At 41.0% G+C, this 22,170-nt stretch overlaps 1 protein-coding gene across 2 annotated transcripts in view; it reads right to left on the bottom strand.

Moving 5' to 3' along the window:
* Positions 1 to 254: 254 nt before the first annotated feature.
* SECISBP2L (SECIS binding protein 2 like) overlaps positions 255 to 22,170 on the bottom strand; it is a 46,637-nt gene continuing 24,721 nt past the window's right edge. For both annotated transcript variants that reach the window (XM_084817133.1, XM_084817134.1), the window contains exons 11-18: positions 21,227 to 21,368; positions 19,847 to 20,016; positions 15,308 to 15,440; positions 14,078 to 14,240; positions 10,933 to 11,153; positions 8,171 to 8,325; positions 6,675 to 6,891; positions 255 to 4,163 (exon numbers count right to left, since the gene is read on the bottom strand). In XM_084817133.1, the coding sequence (XP_084673259.1) occupies positions 3,499 to 4,163; positions 6,675 to 6,891; positions 8,171 to 8,325; positions 10,933 to 11,153; positions 14,078 to 14,240; positions 15,308 to 15,440; positions 19,847 to 20,016; positions 21,227 to 21,368 (1,866 nt within the window). In that variant the 3' untranslated portion in view covers positions 255 to 3,498. The remainder of the gene's footprint in view (positions 4,164 to 6,674; positions 6,892 to 8,170; positions 8,326 to 10,932; positions 11,154 to 14,077; positions 14,241 to 15,307; positions 15,441 to 19,846; positions 20,017 to 21,226; positions 21,369 to 22,170) is intronic.

Consider the following 22,170-nt stretch of genomic DNA (forward strand, 5'->3'; position numbering starts at 1 on the left):
CTTTTGTCATTTGCTCCCCAGCTCAGCAGCCCAGTGAAAACTGAACATAGAGGCAATATGTACAAGCATGTGCTAAAATGGCATTAATATTTTTGATCTGTGCCACACTTACTAAAAAGGTTGGATATCACTACCCATTTCAGCCCCAATACTGAATATAACCAGTCAGGAAACCTTCTTCAAAAGGCTGACATTTTGATATGGACATAGACTATGAATACACAATTAAACAGCTGAGTGTAATATCACACTACTAGTTTTTTATAATCATTTTTATTCATTATGGAAGAACCCCCACTAGTATTTACATAGTGCAAAAAGCTGTTATTACTTCCAAAAAGTATGGTAGACAGAATTATCCTTCATAAAAGGAGAACACAGACAGAACCTTTTCATGAAGTAATTTCATAATGATTTTCTATTTTAACCCTAAGTTCTGTTATTACAAGTGTATAGGTATCAAAGATGAACAGACATTACTTTATTATAGTCTTTAAAAATACATTAACCACATATGAACATTAATTGGGCTGTGCCATGTTGATTTTTTTTACTGTTAATTGTTTAAGATTTTATTAGACATTTTCTTACTGTTTCTGTAGGACTGGGCATAAAGCTGTACTATTTCCAATTATGGCTTTCTACTTATTTTTCAAAGGCTTCATATTGAATTAGTGATTCAAATCTGGTAAATCAGCTGAATATCTTGATTAGTTTGCACAACTTCACACAAAAAATACTATGACAACTTCAGCAAACAGCAGCTTTTCAAACAAGACTTTTTGCCTCCATGCTATTAAACTTTAAGAGCTTCCAGCTGAAGAACTGGACTCAATTACACTGTGTACATCCATCACCCAAAGAACTTTCCAAGGTATCTCCTACTGTTGTGTTTAAAATTCACACTCGTGCATTAATCAAAAGGCTCTTTTCTTCCATTTTAAAAACAGCGGGTCAAACACTACATCAGTCACTGATCAAGCTTCAAGTCAGTAAATACATGCCATTTAAAATTTAAATCAGGGAGGGGCAGGGGGAAGAATATATTCAGTGGGGTTTATTGGCTACCATAAACACACACTTGGAATAATGCATTGTATTAGCAACCTATAAAGCCCACACTCTTGTTTGGCCTGCCCTAGGACTAAGTGCATCTGCCCACTGTGTGTTCCATTTTCCATGGTAAGCTATTTTTACACAAATACTGGAGATTCTTATAAATACTTTCTACAGTCACCTCAACCAAATAATTTTAAGGAAATTCTAAACCATTATACACTCCCCCCCACAACCCCCATCTTCTGTCATTAACTCTAGTAACAGGATTTTTAAAAAGAGCAAATATTTGCTGAACTTGTCCTAAATTTCTACCTATATGATAGCAGAAACAGCCTTTCAGAGTATAAGAACCTACTGTTTATGCCAGTATAGAAATTGTGCTACTTTAAAAAAACCCCACAAAAAACAAGAACTATTATGGCATTGAAAGATAACTTATCAAAAGGAACAGAACATGAATGTTGATTACAGATGACAGAATTACATATACCCCATCGTACTGCACCAGAAAAACTTTTCTAATATGGAATACAATCTAACATACTTCATAAGCGTACAAACATACATTCTGTTCCCAATTGGTGCTCAGCTGCCACTTATCAGAATGAACATTTTATAATGGATGGCTTCCTTCACTGATACTCTGTTTGCCCTGAGGAGATCTGTCGCAATTTTTTGACAGGAAAGTTCATATCTGGTAGGAAACTGGGAAGTATTAGAAAGCCTTAACTGAATTTGAAATTGACAGTTCAGAAAACTGGATGTACTTATATACTTTCTTTTATGAAAACTGGCAAACCAGATTCAGAAAAGACGACAAACATTTCAAAAGGTACCTAATCAAGAATGAGCCATTTGATTTACTAGCACTGGGGGGGGGGGGGGGGGGAGAGATATCAATTTGTGGACACCATGCAAAAATGATAGGATGCAAGTAGTCCTATTAGAACTTGCAACACTTTTTCTACTTAGCATGTACTTTGTCACACGCACCAAAGAGCTACTTACACAAATACTCAAAATGGCCTTTTCTGCTACATTCCTTAACACTGGATGACAACGTTAGATCTTAAGACACTGAGATAATTCTTTCTGTACAATATAAAAAAGCTAGTGTTGAAGATGCTAAAGCTATTGGTCCCAAATAATTAAATGAACAACTAACTGTAAAATACTTCGTATCTCTGGGAAGTACAAATTTTCATAAAGCTTGTCCTTTTGCAGTACCAATGGATATTCAACTCTTCTACATTCACCATTCCAGATTTTGTTCTTTAATGCAGCTTATCTGGGTACAGTTAGTGAAGTTTTGCAATAGGCCAAGTTGGAAAACTCAGACTACAAGCAAAAGTTAGGCAAGTCTTTCATTTTTAATATTAACAATAAAGTCATCTGAATTTTCCCCTAAATCAATAGATTGCCCCCAACTGAGTCACTTCTAATCTTACAGTTATGAAAATCTACTCTCAAAGGGGCAAATTGTTAAAAACAGAAAAGCTCACATTCTCAACAAGAACCAATTTTTATGACTGATCCCAACCTAGAAACAGGAACACTGCATGCTAATCTACAACTCCCCTCACTTCCCCAATAAGCCTCTATGTCCATTAAACTTCCTCTTGAATGGTCAACATCTGATTCTTTAACTTGAGCTTTTGTATTTACATGGCATTTATGAATTCATATTAGCATTCCTGAGATAGGTGAAATAGCTACGAAACCATCCAAGTACTGCAAATCAGTAAAGTTAAGAAAACCAAACTAAGAAAGGTTGCTGTGGTTAATGGGCCCCTTGCTGCAGTCCACAGGCACAGTGATAATATTAAAATAGTCAGTGGGAAAGGAAATAGATTTCTCTTTCCTGAAGTGCTTTGCCAAATGGTTTCAGCCGATTATAGCCAGAATCTCAAGAGTGTATTTCTCAAACACATATCCCAAGAGACCAGTAAGAAGATATATTGAACTTAAATTACTGGTTAATCTCTCCAACCATTTTGTAAGGATTCTAATCTCATTACAGGCGTCTTTCAAGCCCCCCACAAATATTAATTCTGGCCTAATTTCCGGTACACTATGACAGGGCAAATATAGGTCACTACTGTCAGGTTAAAAAGTGTAAGAATTTTAAAGTTATAGGTCGAGAGTTTGTATAAAAATGGTAATTTGAAATAGTTTTCTTGTACAAAAAGATGCCTATTGACAGTTTCAGCACACATTGACCGTTCTGGGAAAGATATAAATAATCATTACACACATGCACACTCTAGTTCTTAATGGAAAAAGTAATAAAGACCGCTACAAAAAATATGTTGTGAATTAAATATGCATATTAAACATTACACAGTGCAAAATGCTGAGATGAAGCACAAAAAGCAATGGCTGCAATCCTTACAACAGTTAGTTTTAAAATATTAAAGTTTCCTGAGTTTGTGCTTGAGTTTATGGTATATAATTTGAGTCTGTATGCTTTGTATCCAGGGAACTGCAGACAGTAGGCTTCTGCTGGGCTTTACCTGCATGCTTATCCACTGTCCATTCCTCATTGTCAATGACTGGATCAACTTGTTCAGGAGTTTCGAGTTCTTCCTCCTCACTTTGTTCAACATTATCATCCTCTGCACCACTAAGGCTCTTCCCAAGCTGAAGTGTTTCCATAGTCCGTTGAGTTTCCGAGACCCAAGATTCAATTCTGCTGTTGAGTTGAACTTCTTCAGATATAGGTTCATGGGTGTAGTCATCATCGTCGTCGTCATCGTCCTCCTCCTCCTCCTCTTCAAGCATTCCTGGAACAAGGGTACTGGTAGTACTGGTCATGGAGGAGTTCAAAATGTCCCTGCAACTGCCATCCAAAGATCCTGTATCCGTACTTTGCTGCGAGGCCCATTCCAGATTGTCATCTGGCTTCACTTCCTCTTTCCCATTTAGCACTTTCCCGTGTGCTGTGACTGTGACAATCCCAACAGTAGCTAGAGATAGCTGCTTATTAGCAGCAGCCTTATTGTTGCCAGGTTGTTCAGGAGCAGCCATCTTACAAGTAGCCTCTCTTTCATTTTCAGAGGTTTCCAGCCCATCCGAGGTTTCCACCATGCTCCTCCAATTTGTTTCTGAAAAAATGCAGAAAGGTTTGGGAAATGTCTGACATGTAGAATGAGGGGTATAATGTTGGTTTGCTTTTAGCAAGGTGATTATGCATATGTGTGCATTTTAGCACTTTTTCATTAATTTTAGAACTTTTTCATAAAAATTATCATTGAAGAATAGATTAATTTGAAGACATCTTATTTAAAGCAATTTACACGGGGTGGGGGGAGAACAGCAAAAAAGCAGGAATTGCATTCAGATGTACTGTGGTTAGATAGACAGAACAGAAGGTAGGTTGTGTGTGCTTTTGCCAAATGCCTAACATTATAGAAGAATGGAATGCATACAGGCTTCCAGTTACGTGCTTTAAACCTTAACTGTTAATTAAATGAAAAACCTCTCTCCATAGCAAATCAGGGTGGAAATGAAGAAATTTTAAAGGGAAAGTATTGTTTCCATGCATAGAACTGAGCTTCAGAGTAACTGAATTAATTTTAACCCAGGTGGACTTGACTGTGCTTACAAAACTAGTGACAACCACACAATTACTGAATACAGTTCAAAATAAAGCTATACTATAGGATTACAGTCTAAGCCGTTTTAAGCATGCTTGCCTTAACTGGGGGTGGGGTTCTGTTTTATTCCCATTTTGTATTGTGTTTATTGTCATTTATCCGCCCATTACCAATTTCAGTTGGTGCATTAACTATGCCTGTTCCTAGATAGGGACAGCCTAGCCACAGTGACCCATACATTGGTAACCTTGCATTTAAACTACTGTAATTCCCTCTATGTGGAGCTTCCCTTGTGCCTGGTTCGGAAGCTGCAGCTAATGCAGAATGCAGCAGCTAGGGTGCTCATTGGGATACCCAGTAACACCTGTGTTAAAGGAACTGCACTGGCTGCCTATTGGCTACTGAGCCATGTTGTAGGTTATGTTGTTGACATATCAAAGCCAGATTGATAACTGGGACTAGAAGGTCTGCACATATAAGACTGATTCTGGTCTGCTTGCACTGGCTGCTATATGCTTCTGAGCTCAATTCAAGGTGCTGGTTTTAACCTATAAAGCCCTGCATGGCTTAGGACCACAATACCTGATGGCATGCCTCTCCCAAAATGAACCTACCCATACTCTATGTCAAGCATCTAAGTTTCTCCTCCGAGGGAAGCTTGGAAGGTGGCAATGAAGGAGAGAGCCTTCTCAGCGGTGGTCCCACATTTGTGGAATGAGCTCCCCGATGAGGTCTGCTTGGCACTAACATTGTTATCTTTTCGGTGCCAGGTTAAGACCTCTTTCTTTTCCCGGGCATTTGGCAGCACATGATGAGTTTTAATCAGTCCTGGATGTGCTTTAGTTATGACTGACTGTTCAAAGTTGTTTATAGTTATATGTTGTTTGGGCATATTGCCTGTGTGCTTTTATGTAAATGGCTTTTAAATTCAGTATACTGTATTTGAATGTTGTAACTTCTGTAACCGCCCAGAGAGATTTGGCTGTGGGGTGGTACAGAAATGGAAATCATCATCATCATCTTGGGACCAGGATACCGAGCAGACTGCCTCCCCCTATATATGCCCAGCCAGTCTTTAAGATCTTCAGAGGAGGCCTTGCTGATCATTCCACGACCAACAGAACGTCACCACATAGTATCCCGCAGTTTCTCGCTCCTGGAGCCCACCCTCTGGAAAACCCTCCCTGTGCAGTTCGAGAGGCAGAAAATGTGGTATGCTTCAAACATTTCCTGAAAATGTACTTGTTCATCCAGGCTTTCTCTGGTTTGTAATTAATTGCAAGTAATCATATGCTGCTCTGTTGTACTGTTCCTTGTACTGTTTTGTATTATTATAGATGAAATTGTTTTAACAGTGTATTTCAAATGTGATTTATTAATAAATCATCTGACCATGAATCATTCTGGGAACTAATTGGTTGAAGGGCAGTATATAAATGCATAAAATCAATAAATAAAATAAATTTAAAAAGAGCAGACAGTGACTTTCTGCAAGCAAGCATATGCTCTACCACTGAGCTGAGGGGTGTTTTATGGGTTGCAATATTCTGGAATAAGAGACTAGTAAATAAGAAGCATCGAACAAACTTAACATTTCCAGGAAGATTTATATGGCTGGGCTGAACATGATCTAGTCTAGCATCCTGGCCTAAGGTATCATCCTGTACATGCAGATTCACTTCTGTTCCACAAAATAACCTCCTACAGCCATCCAAACAGGTGTGCCACAAAAAGAGTGCAGGAGCATACCAGGTAGCTCACACCAGAGGAGCTTCCATGATTAAACTCTTTTGCCATACAATCCAGTTGCCTCAATCCAGTGCTAGACTACAGAAAATGGCAAATGTTTTCCAGGGTTACTACCCAATCTGACCGAAAGGTGAAAAAAAAAAATCCCTTCATAAGATACGGTTATCAGTTCAAGAACATTAAGGGGAAAAAAGTAAGAGATTGGAAGCCTTTCTAATTTACTCTTAGAAGATTCAGTTATATAAGCATTGTTTTGAAGAAGAAACTTACCATACTCCTTTTCATTCACTTCTGAAATGGGCTCTGAAATAACACTGCAGAATGAAATTGCACTTGCTGCAGAAGGATTTCGAGAATGCCCCATATGATGGGGCACCTTCTTAACGTTCTTCAAGGCCTCTTCCTGCTCTTGCTCCATTGCTGCAACCATGTCTCGGTAGGCTTTCCTGGCCTCCTCTGTCAGTGACACCAATTTATTGAAGAGATTCTAAGAGACAAAATACCCCATTAAAGATAAAAAAAGGTACCTTGAGACACCACCCTCTTGCCTGTATCCTTTTATTTGAAGGATTCATACTTTCAAGTAAGGACTTACACAGACTTACATTGGCAAGACATGTCATAAAATAATACATTGCATTTTACTACAGATGGCCAGGGAATTTGAGATGAGGGATGAAGAACAATCCTCTCATCTTGCAACCCAAAAACTGCACCACAGCAGCTCAGAAGTAGACAATCGCAATGGCAGCAGACTAATCTGTAGGTGGTCTCTAGTTTCGAGAGACAAGGACTGTGGACAAAGGTGGGTGAAGGAAATGCACACTGACTAGGGACTATAAAAGGTAGGAGGTTCGTGGATCTCATTGAGCTCCTAATCACATGAAGATTTCTGAACATGATTCTTGCTTAAGGAACTGTATTGTACAGCTCATTCTAATTCTGCACCAGATGAAATTCTGGTTGCAAATTAAAACTATGCATGCTAATAAAATGTAGATACTAGAAGTGCTTCCAATTACATATGAATTATAGAAGTTGGTTTGAAATTTTGGGGCAGATGTGTGCATCTTGTAGTTAACGTACTACAAGATGTAGTCTCACTTTGTTTACTAGACAGCGTTTTAGTAAATGGATGTCACTTGTTTTGTAAAAACATTGTGAGCTATTTTACTAAATATTTAATGAAGATAAGCATTCAATTTCTCCTCCAATTCGAACAAAAGATCGCCATGTAATATAGGATATGGCCCACATTCAGATGTCAATGATTCATAAGGGATTTTAGTCTTCATTTTTTGCCAGCTGCTTTTCCATGCCCATTTCTTGCCCTTCTTCCAAAAGAAGGTTCATATAAGCGACATTCTGTGAATGAGCCAAACAGGTACCTTTTTATGAGTGCTCATTTGAGAGCAGGAGGCTACCCTTATGGCATTTGTGTATCATAGAATAGTATAGTAGGGTTGGAAGGGGCCTACAAGGCCATCGAGTAAGTGTACCATATTTGATAGGCTTCTGATCTCTTCAGAAGAGATACAGCTTTGTAAGTGAGAAAAGAGTATTTGCTCCAGTCTACCCCAAAGATTTGGGAAACATTACACATAAATTCCAGTGATAGGATATGCAACACAGAGAGAATGAGTGAATGAGACAGACAGAGAGACACAATGGATTTATATTCAAGCACCATCATGGACTGTGTTAGGAACTCTGTGAAATATTAAGAAAGTACACCATAACGGCAGAGTTTAATTATATCCTCTTACCTCAGCACCTGCATAGTTGAAGATTCCTACCACACTAACTGGAACCAGCTTGTTCACACAGCGACCCAGAGCTTTACGTCCAAGGGCAAAGATAAAAGGGATTTCTTGCTCCCGTGCCATTGCTATTACGTTGTACAGAGCTTCATCTAGTCCACCTTGGTGAGTGCCGGGAAGGACAACAGACTGAGTGGGAAGAACTCTCTCATAACTAGCCAAACTTTTAAGTCTGCTAAATTTACATTGCTAACCAAATATTAATATTTTCTATAAAGGTAAACCATATGCATGCAGCACCTACAGCACAGCATGAACTAGGAGCCTTTTCACACATTGAGCTTTTTAGGCAAACACCTAAGATTTAAGTGCCTGCCTAAATATGTGCAGACGTTACAAACATTTCTTGCATGGAGACAAGAAGCTGGGATTGGCTGCTTCTCTGTAGCAAATCCTATTTGTTGCTACATGATGTAACAGGATGGCACAAGGACTCATTCCTATTATAATGGAAAAATTATAATCCATAATACAAACACACTGTCTAAAGCTAGTCAGTTTTAGAAGTACAAGAAAGAAAATTAAAATATACTTCGCTGCTTTGAAGTTGCTGCATGTTTAACAGTGAAATAATGAATCAATTACTGATATGCTAACCAACTTAGTTATCAAAAGCAGAAGTTCTAAAAAAAAAATCAGTTTTGATAAGTCTGAAGGCCTTAGCTAGGAAGCTAGTTACAATGGGTTGCATCCAATCTCCCCTCTTGCGTGAGAGCAAAGCGCATGAAGGGGTTTTGCATAACATGGTATCTGCCTGTCTCCTTCCCCCACAGCTGAAGACCCTGTGTCACACTGCAAGCCATTCTGAAGAGTCTTCTGACTCTCCAGAGTAGCTTTTCAAGGGTGTGAGGAGCTGCAGGAAGCAAGGGGCAGAAGAGGCTCAGTGTGCACGTGGTGTTCTGTACACAGCTCTTTGGATACCACTAAATGCCCTATACATAGAACATGCAGTCAGGGCCAGAAATATTGGAACAAGGATAACTGTTTTGGCAGTTGGCCTCTGCACACCACCACGTTGAAGTTGAAAGGAAGCACACCCAGATGGGAGCGAAGTCAGGACTTTCAGCTGTAATTCAGGGGGTTTGACAAAAGTGGGGCACCAACCATTCTGGAAGTACAGCCAACGGCACACACACACACACACACACACACACACCCTCATCATTGGTGGTTCATAAGGAATGGAACAAACCAACATCATTCCAAACTTAAGGATCACCTTCAATACCTGGATGAAAATCCTTTGCAGTCAATGACTGCCTGAAGTCTGGAACCCATGGACATGACCAAATGCTGAGTTTCCTCCCTCGAGATGCTTTGCCAGGCCTTGACTGCAGCTGCCTTCAGCTGCTGCTTGTTTGTGGGTCTTTCTGCCTTCAGTCTTGTCTTCAGTAAGTGAGAAGCATGCTCTATTGGCTTGAGATCAGGTGACTGACTTGGCCATTGAAGAACATCCCACTTCTTTGCCTGGAGAAACCCTTGGGTAGCTTTTGCGGTATGTTTTGGGTCATTATCCATCTGCAATATGAAGTGGCGTCCTATCAGTTTGGCAGCATTCGGCTGAACCTGAGCAGAAAGTATAGCCCTATACACTTCAGAATTCATCCTGCTGCTTTTATCAGCAGTCAGGACATCAATAAACACCAGTGACCCGGTTCCATTGGCAGCCATACATGCCCATGCCATAACACTGCCTCCACCATGTTTGACAGATGTGGTATGCTTTGGATTGTGAGCTGTTCCTTTCCTTCTCCATACTTTTCTCTTCCCATCATTCTGGTACAAGTTAATCTTCGTCTCATCAGTCCAAAGAATCTTATTCCAGAACTGGGCAGGCTTTTTTAGGTGTTTGCTGGCAAAGGCTAATCTGGCCTTTCTGTTCTTGAGCGTTACCAGTGGTTTGCACCTTGCTGTGAAGCCTCTGTATTTATATTCATAAAGCTGTCTCTTGACTGTATATGTTCACAATGACATGCCTACCTCCGCAAGAGCGTTCTTGACCTGGCTAGATGTTGTGAAAGGGTTCCTCTTCACTGTGAGCAGAATTCTGCGGTCATCCACTTTAGTTGTCTTCTGTGGTCTTCCAGGCCTTCTGCTGTTGCTGAGCTTGCCAGTTAATTCCTTCTTTTTCAGGATGTTCCAAACTGTTGTATCGGCCACTCCCACTGTTTTTGCTATCTCTCTGATGGGTTTATTTTGTTTCCTCAGCCTAATGATGGCCTCCTTCACTTGCAGGGACGCCGCTTTAGGCCTCATGTTGGGAGTTCCAGTGAACAGCTACCAAATGCAAATGTAACACTCAGAACCACCTCCAGGCCTTTTATCTACTTGATTGGTCATGGGGTACCCAGGAAACAGGCCACCCCTGGCCATGCAGCTGCTTGTCAGCCATTCATTCCATTACATATAAGCCACCAACGATGGGGGGGGGGGGTCCTGCCCCGGCTGTACTTCCTGAATGGTGCCCCACTTTTGTCAAACCCCTTGAATTACAGCTGAAAGTCCTGACTTCCCTCCCATATGGGTGTGTTTCCTTTCAACTTCAATATGGTGGTGTGCAGAGGCCAACTGCCAAAACAGTTATCCTTGTTCCAATATTTCTGTCCCTACCTGTAGCATAGGAGAGGAGACATCAAATGATTCCATGGTAAAATAGACAACCAGATTCAGCCTAATAAGAGAAAGTGGCCCACAAGTATCATTAATACCTTTTGACTGGATTTTCTCACAGTTGGGAGAAATGATGACACACTTGATCTTGTTTAACTTCATATGCTTGGTAACCTCACGCAGACCCATCACAAGCCTCCTCTTTGCTTTAGCTCTCATGGGGTCCTTTTGGTAAATTCGTTCTTGGAAGCTCACAAGCTCTTGTAACAGGAGAGTCACACACTCATCTATTTCTTTACTTAGAACTTGATTACAGTACCTGTAAATTCAGAAGGTAACCAATAAATTTCAAGAAGGCCAATTTGCCCTAGTACCTTTTGCTTTATTTTCGGAAGTTCTCTGGCTCATGTTAGGAAAGAAAGGTTCATGTTAAAATGCCCTGGCACTTTAACCCACTACATAGCCATTATAACTACATTTCATTGCTGTATCACCTTCCATGAATAAGAACTATAATTACTTTTAATAGTAAGCCTTTTCATCTACATTGCAAATTGTATATTTATGTGCTAGGTAAGCTCTAATCATGTATTATGACTGCTTAAAGAATTTAGCCCATTTCTCTTTTGATAATTATTATTTATTATTATAATATTTATTTATATCCCGCATTTTTCTCAATACTGGGACTCAAGGTGGCTTTACAACATTAAAACTTATACAATTAAAATCTATAAATAGAAATAGAAATACAAGTGTACAAAAGTTAAAGATATAATTAAATCATCAATTTCATATAATTTTAATTATAATTTATTAAATTATAATTAAAATTGTAAAAATATCAGAACATTAAATGACAAGAAAAATAGTATCCATCTGTCATATTTTCACAGGTCCAGACTAGTTATCCCCAAAAGCTTGCTGGAACAAAAAAGTTTTTACATACCTACGAAAGCATATCAAGGAGGGTGCCATTCTCACCTCCCTGGGAAGGGAGTTCCAGAGCCTTGGGGCAGCCACCGAGAAGGCCCTCTCCTGTGTTCCCACCAGGCATACCTGTGATGGTGGCGGGATGGCGAGAAGGGCTTCCCCTGAAGATCTCAGGGCATGAGTAGGCTCATAGGGGAGAATACGGTCTTTCAGATAACCTGGACCCGAGCCGTATAGGGCTTTATAGGACACGACCAGCACTTTGAATTGTGCCCGGAAACAGATTGGGAGCCAGTGAAGCTGTTTTAAGAGGGGAGTAGAATGATCCCTGTAACCAGCCCCAGCCAGCAGTCTGGCAGCAGCTCTTTGAACCAGCTGAAGTTTCCCAACACTCTTCGGAGGCACCCCCACGTAGAGTAATCCAAACGGGATGTAACTAAGGCATGTGTTACTGTGGCCAAGTCAGACATCTCAAGGAACGGGCGCAGCTGGCGCACTAGCTTTATCTGTGCAAATGCACTCCTGGCCACCGCTGACACCTGGGCATCCAAGTTCAGGGCTGAGTCCAGAAGTACACCCAAGCTGCGAACCTGTGTCTTCAGAGGGAGTGTAATCCCATCTAGCACAAGCTGTATCTCTATTCCCTGATCTATCTTTCAGCTGACCAGGAGCACCTCTGTCTTGTCTGGACTAAGCTTCAATTTGTTTGCCCTCATCCAGTCCATTACTGCCAATAGACAGTAATTCAGCCCCCAAACAGCTTCTTTGGAATTAGATGGAAAGGAAAAGTAGAGTTGGGTAGCATCAGCGTACTGGTGACACCGAACCCCAAAACTGCGGACAACCTCTCCCAGCGTTTTCATGTATATATTAAATAGCATGGGGGACAAAACAGAACCTTGAGGGACTCCACAAGCCAATGGCCAGGGAGTTGAATGGAGGTCCCCCAGCACCACCTTCTGGGTCCACCCTTCCAAGAAGGAATGGAGCCACTGAAAAACAGTGCCTCCAAGTCCCATCCCAGCAAGGTGGCCCAGAAGGATACCATGGTCAATGGTATTGAAAGCTGCTGAGAGATCTTCCTTATCCTTTCCATGCCATTTGAAAATAATTTTCAAATGCAGGATGATACCCACATCTGGGAAGTATTTTGATAGCATTGTGTTGAAAGGCAGCATATCCAGGTTGCCTTGGAAGCAGCAGGAACATGTTTGACCAGGACATGGTTATGGGCTGGATGAAGGCTAATGGAAACTTAATGCAGACAGGGCAGAGGTGTTGATAGTAGGCTAACCTGGAAATAGGGCAGGGGGAAGCGAAGAAATAGTGGGTCTGCCTCTTACCTTGAAAGAACAGGTTCAGCTGGCAGTGCTCTTTGACCTCTCCTCGCTACTTGAATGCCAGCTGTTGCTGCCACCCATGAGTAACTTTTACCTACTTAGGCCAGTGAGCCAAATGCACCCTTCCTCTGATGGAGATCTAGCTTCAGTCACCTGTGCTTGAGTAACTTTCTATTCGGACTAACGCAATGCATTACATACGCCTGCCTTCCGAAGACTGTTCAGAAGTTGCAGCTATTGCAGAGTCCTGCTATCTATCTGTTAACTATGCCAGGCCACGGACAATGAATACTTCCTGTCTTAGCAGAACCGCACTGGCTGCTTATTAGTTTGCTTAGTTTTTATAGCTACAAGTTTCACAGTAGTATTGTAGTGTGATTTTAGAATTAGGTTTTTACTTTGTAAGTTGCTTTTGAGTGTCTACCCAACAGAGAATGCAGCACAGAAGTATCTGAAACATGCCAACATTGCTCCTCAGTGAAACTTTCGACAGCAGCATTGCCCTCAACCTCCTGGAGAAATAAAGTCACTACAGTATTTTCCCCCCACCCCAAAAGAGTTCAAAATATCAAATATTTGAATCAGATTTTTGCATAAGGCTGGTGTTGCTCAAAGTGAGACCATGCACTCAACCCAATAGCTGAAAACCGGGACAGGTGGTACAGAAAGTAATATATTCCTTCAGATCAGACTGGCTAGTAACTCTACTTTTTCCTTCTTTTATAGTATGTGACTTGACTAAAATTGCCAAAGATATTTGTGGTGCAAGCACCTTTTGTCCTGTGTGTGGTACATTATGCTCAGGATTGTTGTTGTTGTTCAGTCGTTAGAGTTTATTCAAATGGGACTGCCATGCCTTGCAGAGTGGGCTGAATGTGATGGTGGTGGGGTTATTGGTCCATTCAACTTTGACTTTAAGACATGTTTCATTGGACAAGTTCTGCAGAAAGTAGTTTTAAAAGGTTCTTACTCTCTGAATCTCTTGCTGTGAATTTTTGTTATAGTTGAAGATGCCATTGGACTACCTATCCCTGAACTGGCAGGTGAGCCTTGGGATACTGGAGTCATGCAGTAGGGAGAATTCTGGCTTGCTGGAGAGAGTGAGGTGTCACTTGGCACACTCAGGCCTGTTTCTGTAACAGAAAAATAAAAGAGTAACTGTTGCACCCAGAAGTATGTCTCATGTGTCACTGGAATATATCATTCCATATTTTTCCTTCCATCCCACCACGACACTCTTTAAAAAAGGAACATAGTCCACGTGAGTGTCTTCCTTCTTCAGTAACAGAATGCCCCCCCCAAATTTATTTTTAAAGAAAGTCAGTATTATGATGTGACAGGGCCACCTTTTGCAAATCAGCACAAGTCTTAGATTTATGGTGCGCATAAACCAGTTAATGTTCTGCAGTTTGAAGTCTTCTATGAGGGGATCTTAAACCACAGCCAGCAATTAACCATCAAGGCAATTTTTAAAGATATAAGATGGGTCCAGAGGGCCCCAAGTGGTCGAATGGGTGAATATAGGGGCTCTTTAACTGCCCCTCTCCTGCCTTCTCGTCTGGAAAGGTTGAGGGAACTTCAGAAATGGCATTCCATGAGGATCAAGGAGCTGCAAACATATGTGGGAGGAGGACATCAGTGCTTGAAAGCCAGCACAGGTGTCTTTGGATATCAGTTAAAGTACTCAGCCTGTCTGAACTATGCGGAAGCGCTACACAAACAAGCAAGTTCTCTGCACTCATCTGTTTTAATGTAAACAGCACAACAGAAAAGCAGTTGGCTATAATAAAATCTTATAAACTGCAAGTATTCAAGCAAGCGGATATTTATTAAATTGGGCTGAATAATATATAAATTCTAGTTTCCAAATTGGAAATAAAATAAAAGTTTCTGAAACTGGAAGAATTTCTGTTGCAGCATTCATTTAAAATTTAGACTGGAAGTATGTACAAGCTTTCTATATCCGAAGCATGAATAAAATAGTTCAGATGCAAATCCTAAAAGAAAAAAATATTTCACATAGGCAAGATATACAACACTTTATCTGAATTAGTTAACTCAACACTACATAACACACAGGCAGACACATGCAAACAGACAGACACACACACACACACACACACACACACACACACAGAGTTAAGCATATTAATGTAGCTAGACATATGTTTCAGTTTGTTTGTTTTTTTAGAGTTCTGACCTTCTTGAGATGCTAGTTCTTCTGACTGGTTAGAAGTCAGATTCAGATTCACCTCTTGTTCTTCATCAGCTCCCAGAAGGCTGGGATCCACAGACAAGCGTCCTTTCTTTTCTTCTCTTTCTTTCAAGATAATCTGAAACGAACCCAATTATGAAGTTGTGGATTATACTAATTTCTTCTTCTATACATTAATAACTTGTTTCTTTGTTAAACTGAGGATACCAAGTTTGATTAATAGGCTTTATCCATTATACAAGCCTAAAAAGAGTAGCCATTTTTTTAGAAATATGTGTAGAGAGTCACATTCTGGAAATAGACAAAAGGGATTAAAAAATACCAAGACAAAGAAATAATCCCTGACCAAACAAAATGTAGAAACTATGTAGAAGTCAGAAACAACCTCTTACAAAATACAATTTTTTTACAACTGTGTTCACTACCACATGTAGGTAAACATTTAAAAACAAAACTGAGATGTTTAAAATACAAAAAATCAACACTCTAACAAAATTATATCCTTACTGTGAGTCAGAGATTAATCATAACATATAAGGTGAGGCCCCTTCATGGATCACTGCCTTGTTGTGACGAAGGGGCTGGAGTAACTCAGTGAAGCCATACGCTATGCCGTGCAAGGCCACCCAAGACGGACAGGTCACGGCGGAGAGTTCTGACAAAATGTGGTCCACTGGAGAAGGAAATGGCAACCCACTCCAGTATGCTTGCCAAGAAAACCCCATGGAACATATCACAAGGCTAAAAGAGATGACGCCGGAAGATGAGCCCCTCAGGTCGGAAGGTGTCCAATATACTACTGGAGAAGAGCAGAAGGTATTTCCAAGTGGCGCCAGAAAGAGTGAAGCGGCTGGGCCAAAGCCGAAAGGACACCCAGCTGTGGATGTGTCTGGTGGTGAAAAGAAAGTCCAATGCTGTAAAGAATATTGTTTAGGAACCTGGAATGTCAGATCAATGAATCAAGACAAGCTGGAGGTGGTCAAACGTGAGATGGCAAGATTGAACATTAACATCTTGGGAATCAGTGAACTAAAATGGACAAGCATGGGCAAATTTAATTCAGGTGACCATTATATCTACTACTGTGGGCAAGAATCCCTTAGAAGAAATGGAGTAGCACTGATAGTCAACAAAAGGGTGGGAAAAGCAGTACTGGGGTACAATCTCAAAAACGATAGAATGATCTCAGTACGAATCCAAGGCAAACTATTCAACATCACAGTAATTCAAGTCTATGTCCCAACCACTGATGCTGAAGAAGCTGAGGTTGATCGGTTCTATGAAGACCTACAACACCTTCTAGAACTAACACTCAAAAAAGATGTCCTCTACATCATAGGGGACTGGAATGCTAAAATAGGAAGTCAAGAAATCACCGGGATAACAGGCAAGCATGGCCTTGGTGTACAAAATGAAGCAGGACAAAGGCTCATAGAGTTTTGCCAAGAGAACACACTGATCATAGCAAACACTCTTTTCCAACAGCACAAGAGGCGACTCTACACATGGACATCACCAGATGGTCAATATCGAAATCAGAGTGATTATGTACTTTGCAGCCAAAGATGGAGAAGCTCTATACAGTCAGTAAAAACAAGACCTGGAGCTGACTGTGGCTCAGATCATGAGCTGCTTCTTGCAAAATTTTGGCTTAAGTTGAAGAACATAGGGAAAACCACTAAACCATCAAGTATGACCTAAATCATATCCCCTATGAATATACAGTGGAGGTGAGGAATAGATTTCAGGGATTAGACCTGATAGACAGAGTGCCTGAGGAACTATGGATGGAGGTCCGTAACATTGTTCAGGAGGTAGAAACTAAATCCATCCCAAAGAAAAAGAAATGCCAGAAAGCCAAGTGGCTGTCTGATGAGGCTTTACAAGTAGCTGAGGAAAGAAGGGAAGTGAAAAGCAAGGGAGAAAGGGGAAGATATACCCAACTGAATGCAGAGTTCCAGAGAATAGCAAGGAGAGACAAGAAGGCCTTCTTAAATGAACAATGCAAAGAAATCAAGGAAAACAATAGAATGGGAAAGACTAGAGATCTCTTCAAGAAAATTGGAGATCTCAAGGGAACATTTTGTGCAAAGATGGGCATGATAAAGGACAAAGAAGGCAGGGACCTAACAGAAGCAGATGAGATTAAGAAGAGGTGGAAAGAATACACGGAAGAACTATACAGGAAAGATCTTAATGTCCCTGAGAGCCATGATAGTGCGGTCGCTGAACTTGAGCTGGACATCCTAGAGAGTGAAGTCAAATGGGCCTTAGGAAGCATTACTATCAACAAGGCTAGTGGGGATGACAGTATTCCAGCTGAGCTATTTAAAATCCTAAAAGATGATGCTGTTAAAGTGCTGCACTCAATATGCCAACAAATTTGGAACACTCAACAATGGCCACAAGACTGGAAAAGGTCAGTTAACATTCCAATTCCAAAGAAGGGCAACGCCAAAGAGTGTTCAAACTACTGTACAATTGCGCTCATTTCACATGCCAGCAAGGTTATGCTCAAAATCCTACAAGCTAGGCTTCAGCAGTATGTGAACCAAGAACTACCGGAAGTACAAGCTGGGTTTCGAAGAGGCAGAGGAACTAGAGATGAAATCGCCAACATTCGCTGGATCATGGAGAAAGCAAGAGAATTCCAGAAAAACGTCTATTTCTGCTTCATTGACTATGCTAAAGCCTTTGATTGTGTGGATCACAACAAACTGTGGCAAATTCTGAAAGTGATGGGAGTACCAGACCACCTTACCTGTCTCCTGAGAAACCTGTACGAGGGTCAAGAAGCAACAGTAAGAACCGGACATGGAACAACCGATTGGTTCAAAATTGGGAAAGGAGTATGACAAGGCTGTATATTGTCGCCCTGCTTATTTAACTTATGTGCAGAGTATATCATGAGAAACGCCGGGTTGGATGAATCACAGGTCGGAATTAAGATTGCCGGGAGAATTATCAACAACCTCAGATACGCAGACGATACCACCCTAATGGCAGAAAGCGAAGAGGATCTAAAGAGCCTCTAAAGAGTTGAGGGTGAAAGTGGAGAGTGCAAAAGCTGGTTTGAAACTCAACATTAAAAAAACTCAGATCATGTCATCTGGCCCCATCACTTCCTGGCATATAGAAGGGGAAGAAACGGAAGCAGTAACAGATTTTATTTTCTTGGGCTCTAAGATCACCACAGACAGTGACTGTAGCCATGAAATTAAAAGACGCTTGCTCCTTGGGAGGAAAGCTATGGCAAACCTACACAGCATAGTAAGAAGCAGAGACATCACCTTGCTGACAAAGGTTCGTATAATCAAAGCTATGGTTTTCCCAGTAGCAACGTATGGCTGTGAGAGCTGGACTATATGGAAGGCTGAGTGCTGAAGAATTGATGCTTTCGAACTGTGGTGCTGGAGAAGACTCTTACGAGTCCCCTGGACTGCAAGGAGGTCAAATCAGTCCATCCTAAAGGAAATCAACCCTGAGTGCTCATTGGGAGGACAGATACTGAAGCTGAAGCTGAAATATTTTGGCCACCTAATGCGAAGGGAAAACTCCCTGGAAAAGACCCTGATGCTGGGAAAGATTGAAGGCAAAAGGAGAAGGGGATTGAAGGCAAAAGGAGAAGGATGAGATGGCTAGATAGCATCACCGATGCAATGAATATGGACTTGAGCACGCTCCGGGAGCGCAGGACAGGAAGGCCTGGCGTGCTATGGTCCATGGGGTCACGAAGAGTCGGACACGACTGAACAACTGAACAACAACAACACGGTGAGCAGCCATTCCAAATGCCAGACTTATTTCAACCTTGTGGTATTCTTCAGCGGCATATGTAATATTTTTGTTTCAAGAACATGACTTCACGTTATGCATACCTTACCAGTCCTGGCTGTCATTTATGTCTACGTCTGGTAGTAAACTTGGCTTTTTAAAAAGTATTATTTTGTACTACATTGTTATTTCTGACTTTTACACTGATTCTTAAGTTTTAAAAACACAACCACATGTGAAACTAACTCCAAATTGACATTAAGACTTCTTTCCATCAATCCTTCGCTCAATTTTTATAATGCACACTTGCAAAGAAAACCAAGACCATCTTATAATAATCAAGTATTTAAATTCATGAGCCCATTATTTAAGCATCAGTGCAAAACATATAATTGTGATTAATTGAATGACTGAGCAACCTTCATGTAGTTGGGGAATGGCAAACATCCTAGAAGAAGGAGGGGCAGCTTCTCAGGATCCCAACATAAAAAGCAAAATTTCATAAAAACCAGGTAGGCTGTGTCACCCATTAAATGGTTACATTCCACACAGTTAATCACAACAAGATAAAGATAACCAGTTTCATACTCTCTGGTATATTGACAGATGATATAGCTAGTATCAGTTCTGGTCACCTGAGAAAGTTTTCCAGCCACCAGGACTTCAGCCATTAGGATTCATAATTTCTATATTTACATACCTCAAAGATCACATTGCTGAAAAGAAGCACCACTTTTTGAGACTGTTTACCTTTTTAAGTGCTGTGGGACGCTTTAGCTTTGAGAGTTCTCTTTCTTTTCCACGTTTCACTTTTGGGGCAGTGGAATCCAAAGGATTAAGGCAACCCATAGATGGCTGTCCTTTAGTTAAGGATTTTCGGTTGGCAGATTCTTTGGTGTGAAAAGGAGCAGCACTGCCAACTAAATGTAAACAAGACAGAATGATAGCCGATAGATGATGCTCATGTTTTCCCCTACTGAACAATTCTCAATACTCATTGTAAAAGCCTTTTCTTTTGTTGGAAATAAAAATGGAATGACTGTTTCCATTTATTCCATTTAATAACCAGCTTTCAATTTAGCCTACTCTTGCAGGAACACTCGAGTTCATGTAAGAAAACAGAAACATGCTATACCCCAGCCTTAAGATAAAAATGTTGTTTTAATTGGTGGCTGGAACTGGAGTAATAGCAGTTTCCTTTGTGTAGCATCCAAAGAACCACACAACTAATTCAATGTATTGCACTGTTTGTCTTGAACCACAGTTTCGTATGCCACATAACAAGCCACATTTGAAACTGAGGGGACTTTCAAGACCAGCTGGTGATCTAGCATGGGAGTCAAAGAATCTTCCTGCACATGCCCAAGCAACTGGGTGCACTTAAAGGAGTTAGCTGGATCTCTGGAAAAGCTACTTTCAAAACAAATGTGTAATTTGCACTCCTAAGTCACATCAGACCAGATTAGGAAGGAACAAGCAGATATTCCTCAAATGAAATGCTGCATTCTTCTCTGAAAAAGCAAACCCTTCCAAAAATAATTTTTAGTGGATGATGTGATCAAATATTTCATTAAAGTAGGCAATCCACATTACCTTTCTAACAGGCAACCAAGCATAACAGAAGAGACTGAGTACAACAGTCTCATTGTACATTACACCATTTGCAAGAAAAAAAATCCAGCTATCAACAATTCATTTGCATTCTGCTACTGAAAAGATCTGGCTTCACAGAGCTAAGTTCTGTGGACTGAATTATTTCACCACCCCAACATTAATTGATGGGTAAGCTGTATTATGAATCTCATTTCAAGTCTAGGAAACATTCTGGCTGCGTGTGCTCACTACAAATAACCATCATTTATTTCTTATACAGGTATTTATGCTACAAAATACTTCATGCTCTACATCTCACAGGAGTGAACTGATCAAGGGAGAAGATCCAAATGCAGTATTTGTGTTCATTTTCAAGGGAGTCTTAATGCCACATTTGTTGGTCCAGTATAAAAATCCTTGTGCTCAGTGTTAATGTATTAGTCCCCTTAAATGATTGTTAATGCTCTAGTCCCCTTAGATGGAAAAATGTTTAAGAAATGTGTGGCTATGAAGAATGGCTAAATAAAATATACCTACCTGTGTAGGAGAGGGGCCTGGTATTCGTGATCTGACGAGCTTTCATAGCCTGCTGCTGTTTTTCAAGAGCTGCCAGCATGTCCCCCAAGTCTAACTGCACAGGTGTTTTACTCTTCTTTCCAGCTGCTTTTGAAACTGCTTCCTGTAATTGGAATAAAAATAGTAGAGTTTACCTTTAGTGGCAAGAGAGATGATTCCAGTTGTTGGGGAACATGAGCAGGAGAGCGCTATTGCACTCAAGTCCTGCTTTCAAGCTTCCTACAGGCAGCTGACTGGCCACTCTGTGACCAGAACACTGAACTCGATAGGCCTTGGTCTGATGCAGCATGCTGTTCTCATGTACTTATTTAAAGCAAGTATTCTAGCTTCCATAACATTAGGCGCTACTCTGTGTCAGGGTGGAAACTGAGCTGATAGAACCCCAGAGCAGTTCTGATTCTGAGGAGGATCAGCAATCCATGGGAGAGGAGCCAGCTCATCCCTCACAGGCACAGCAGCTGGCAGAGATTCCTCCTGCCAGCATTCCTGAGGTAGATAGTGACCCTGACAGTGAGAAAGTGCAGGAGGGGGGCTTGCTAGACAATCGACACAGACAGTGATGAGCGATGGAGGGCACAGAAAGGAGGCGTAGTGGCCGTTTGGCGCACAAGCAACGGCCGCATCCCGTGGACCCAAGGGAAAGAGGGAGGATCTCTCCCTAGCCCATAAGTTCTGGGTCTTCAAGTGACTCTCTTTCAAACGGGGATCAACTGCCTACCCGGAGCACAGGCTACTCTGCTGTTCATTGCTTAGTCGCTGGTGATTAGCATCTGAAAGAGTCATTAAGTTGTAAAAGGATTAAAGCCTTGAAAAGAATCCTTTTGTCTGTGTCTTGAGTTGGCTATTGGAGTGTACTGAAAGAGGCCGCAAGGCGCTCCTGACACTCTGTTCTCCTGATGGGGGGG

Source organism: Heloderma suspectum, chromosome 11, assembly GCF_057233095.1.
Source record: "Heloderma suspectum isolate Gila_16-S chromosome 11, 16-S_ref, whole genome shotgun sequence".
Taxonomy (NCBI): domain Eukaryota; kingdom Metazoa; phylum Chordata; class Lepidosauria; order Squamata; family Helodermatidae; genus Heloderma; species Heloderma suspectum.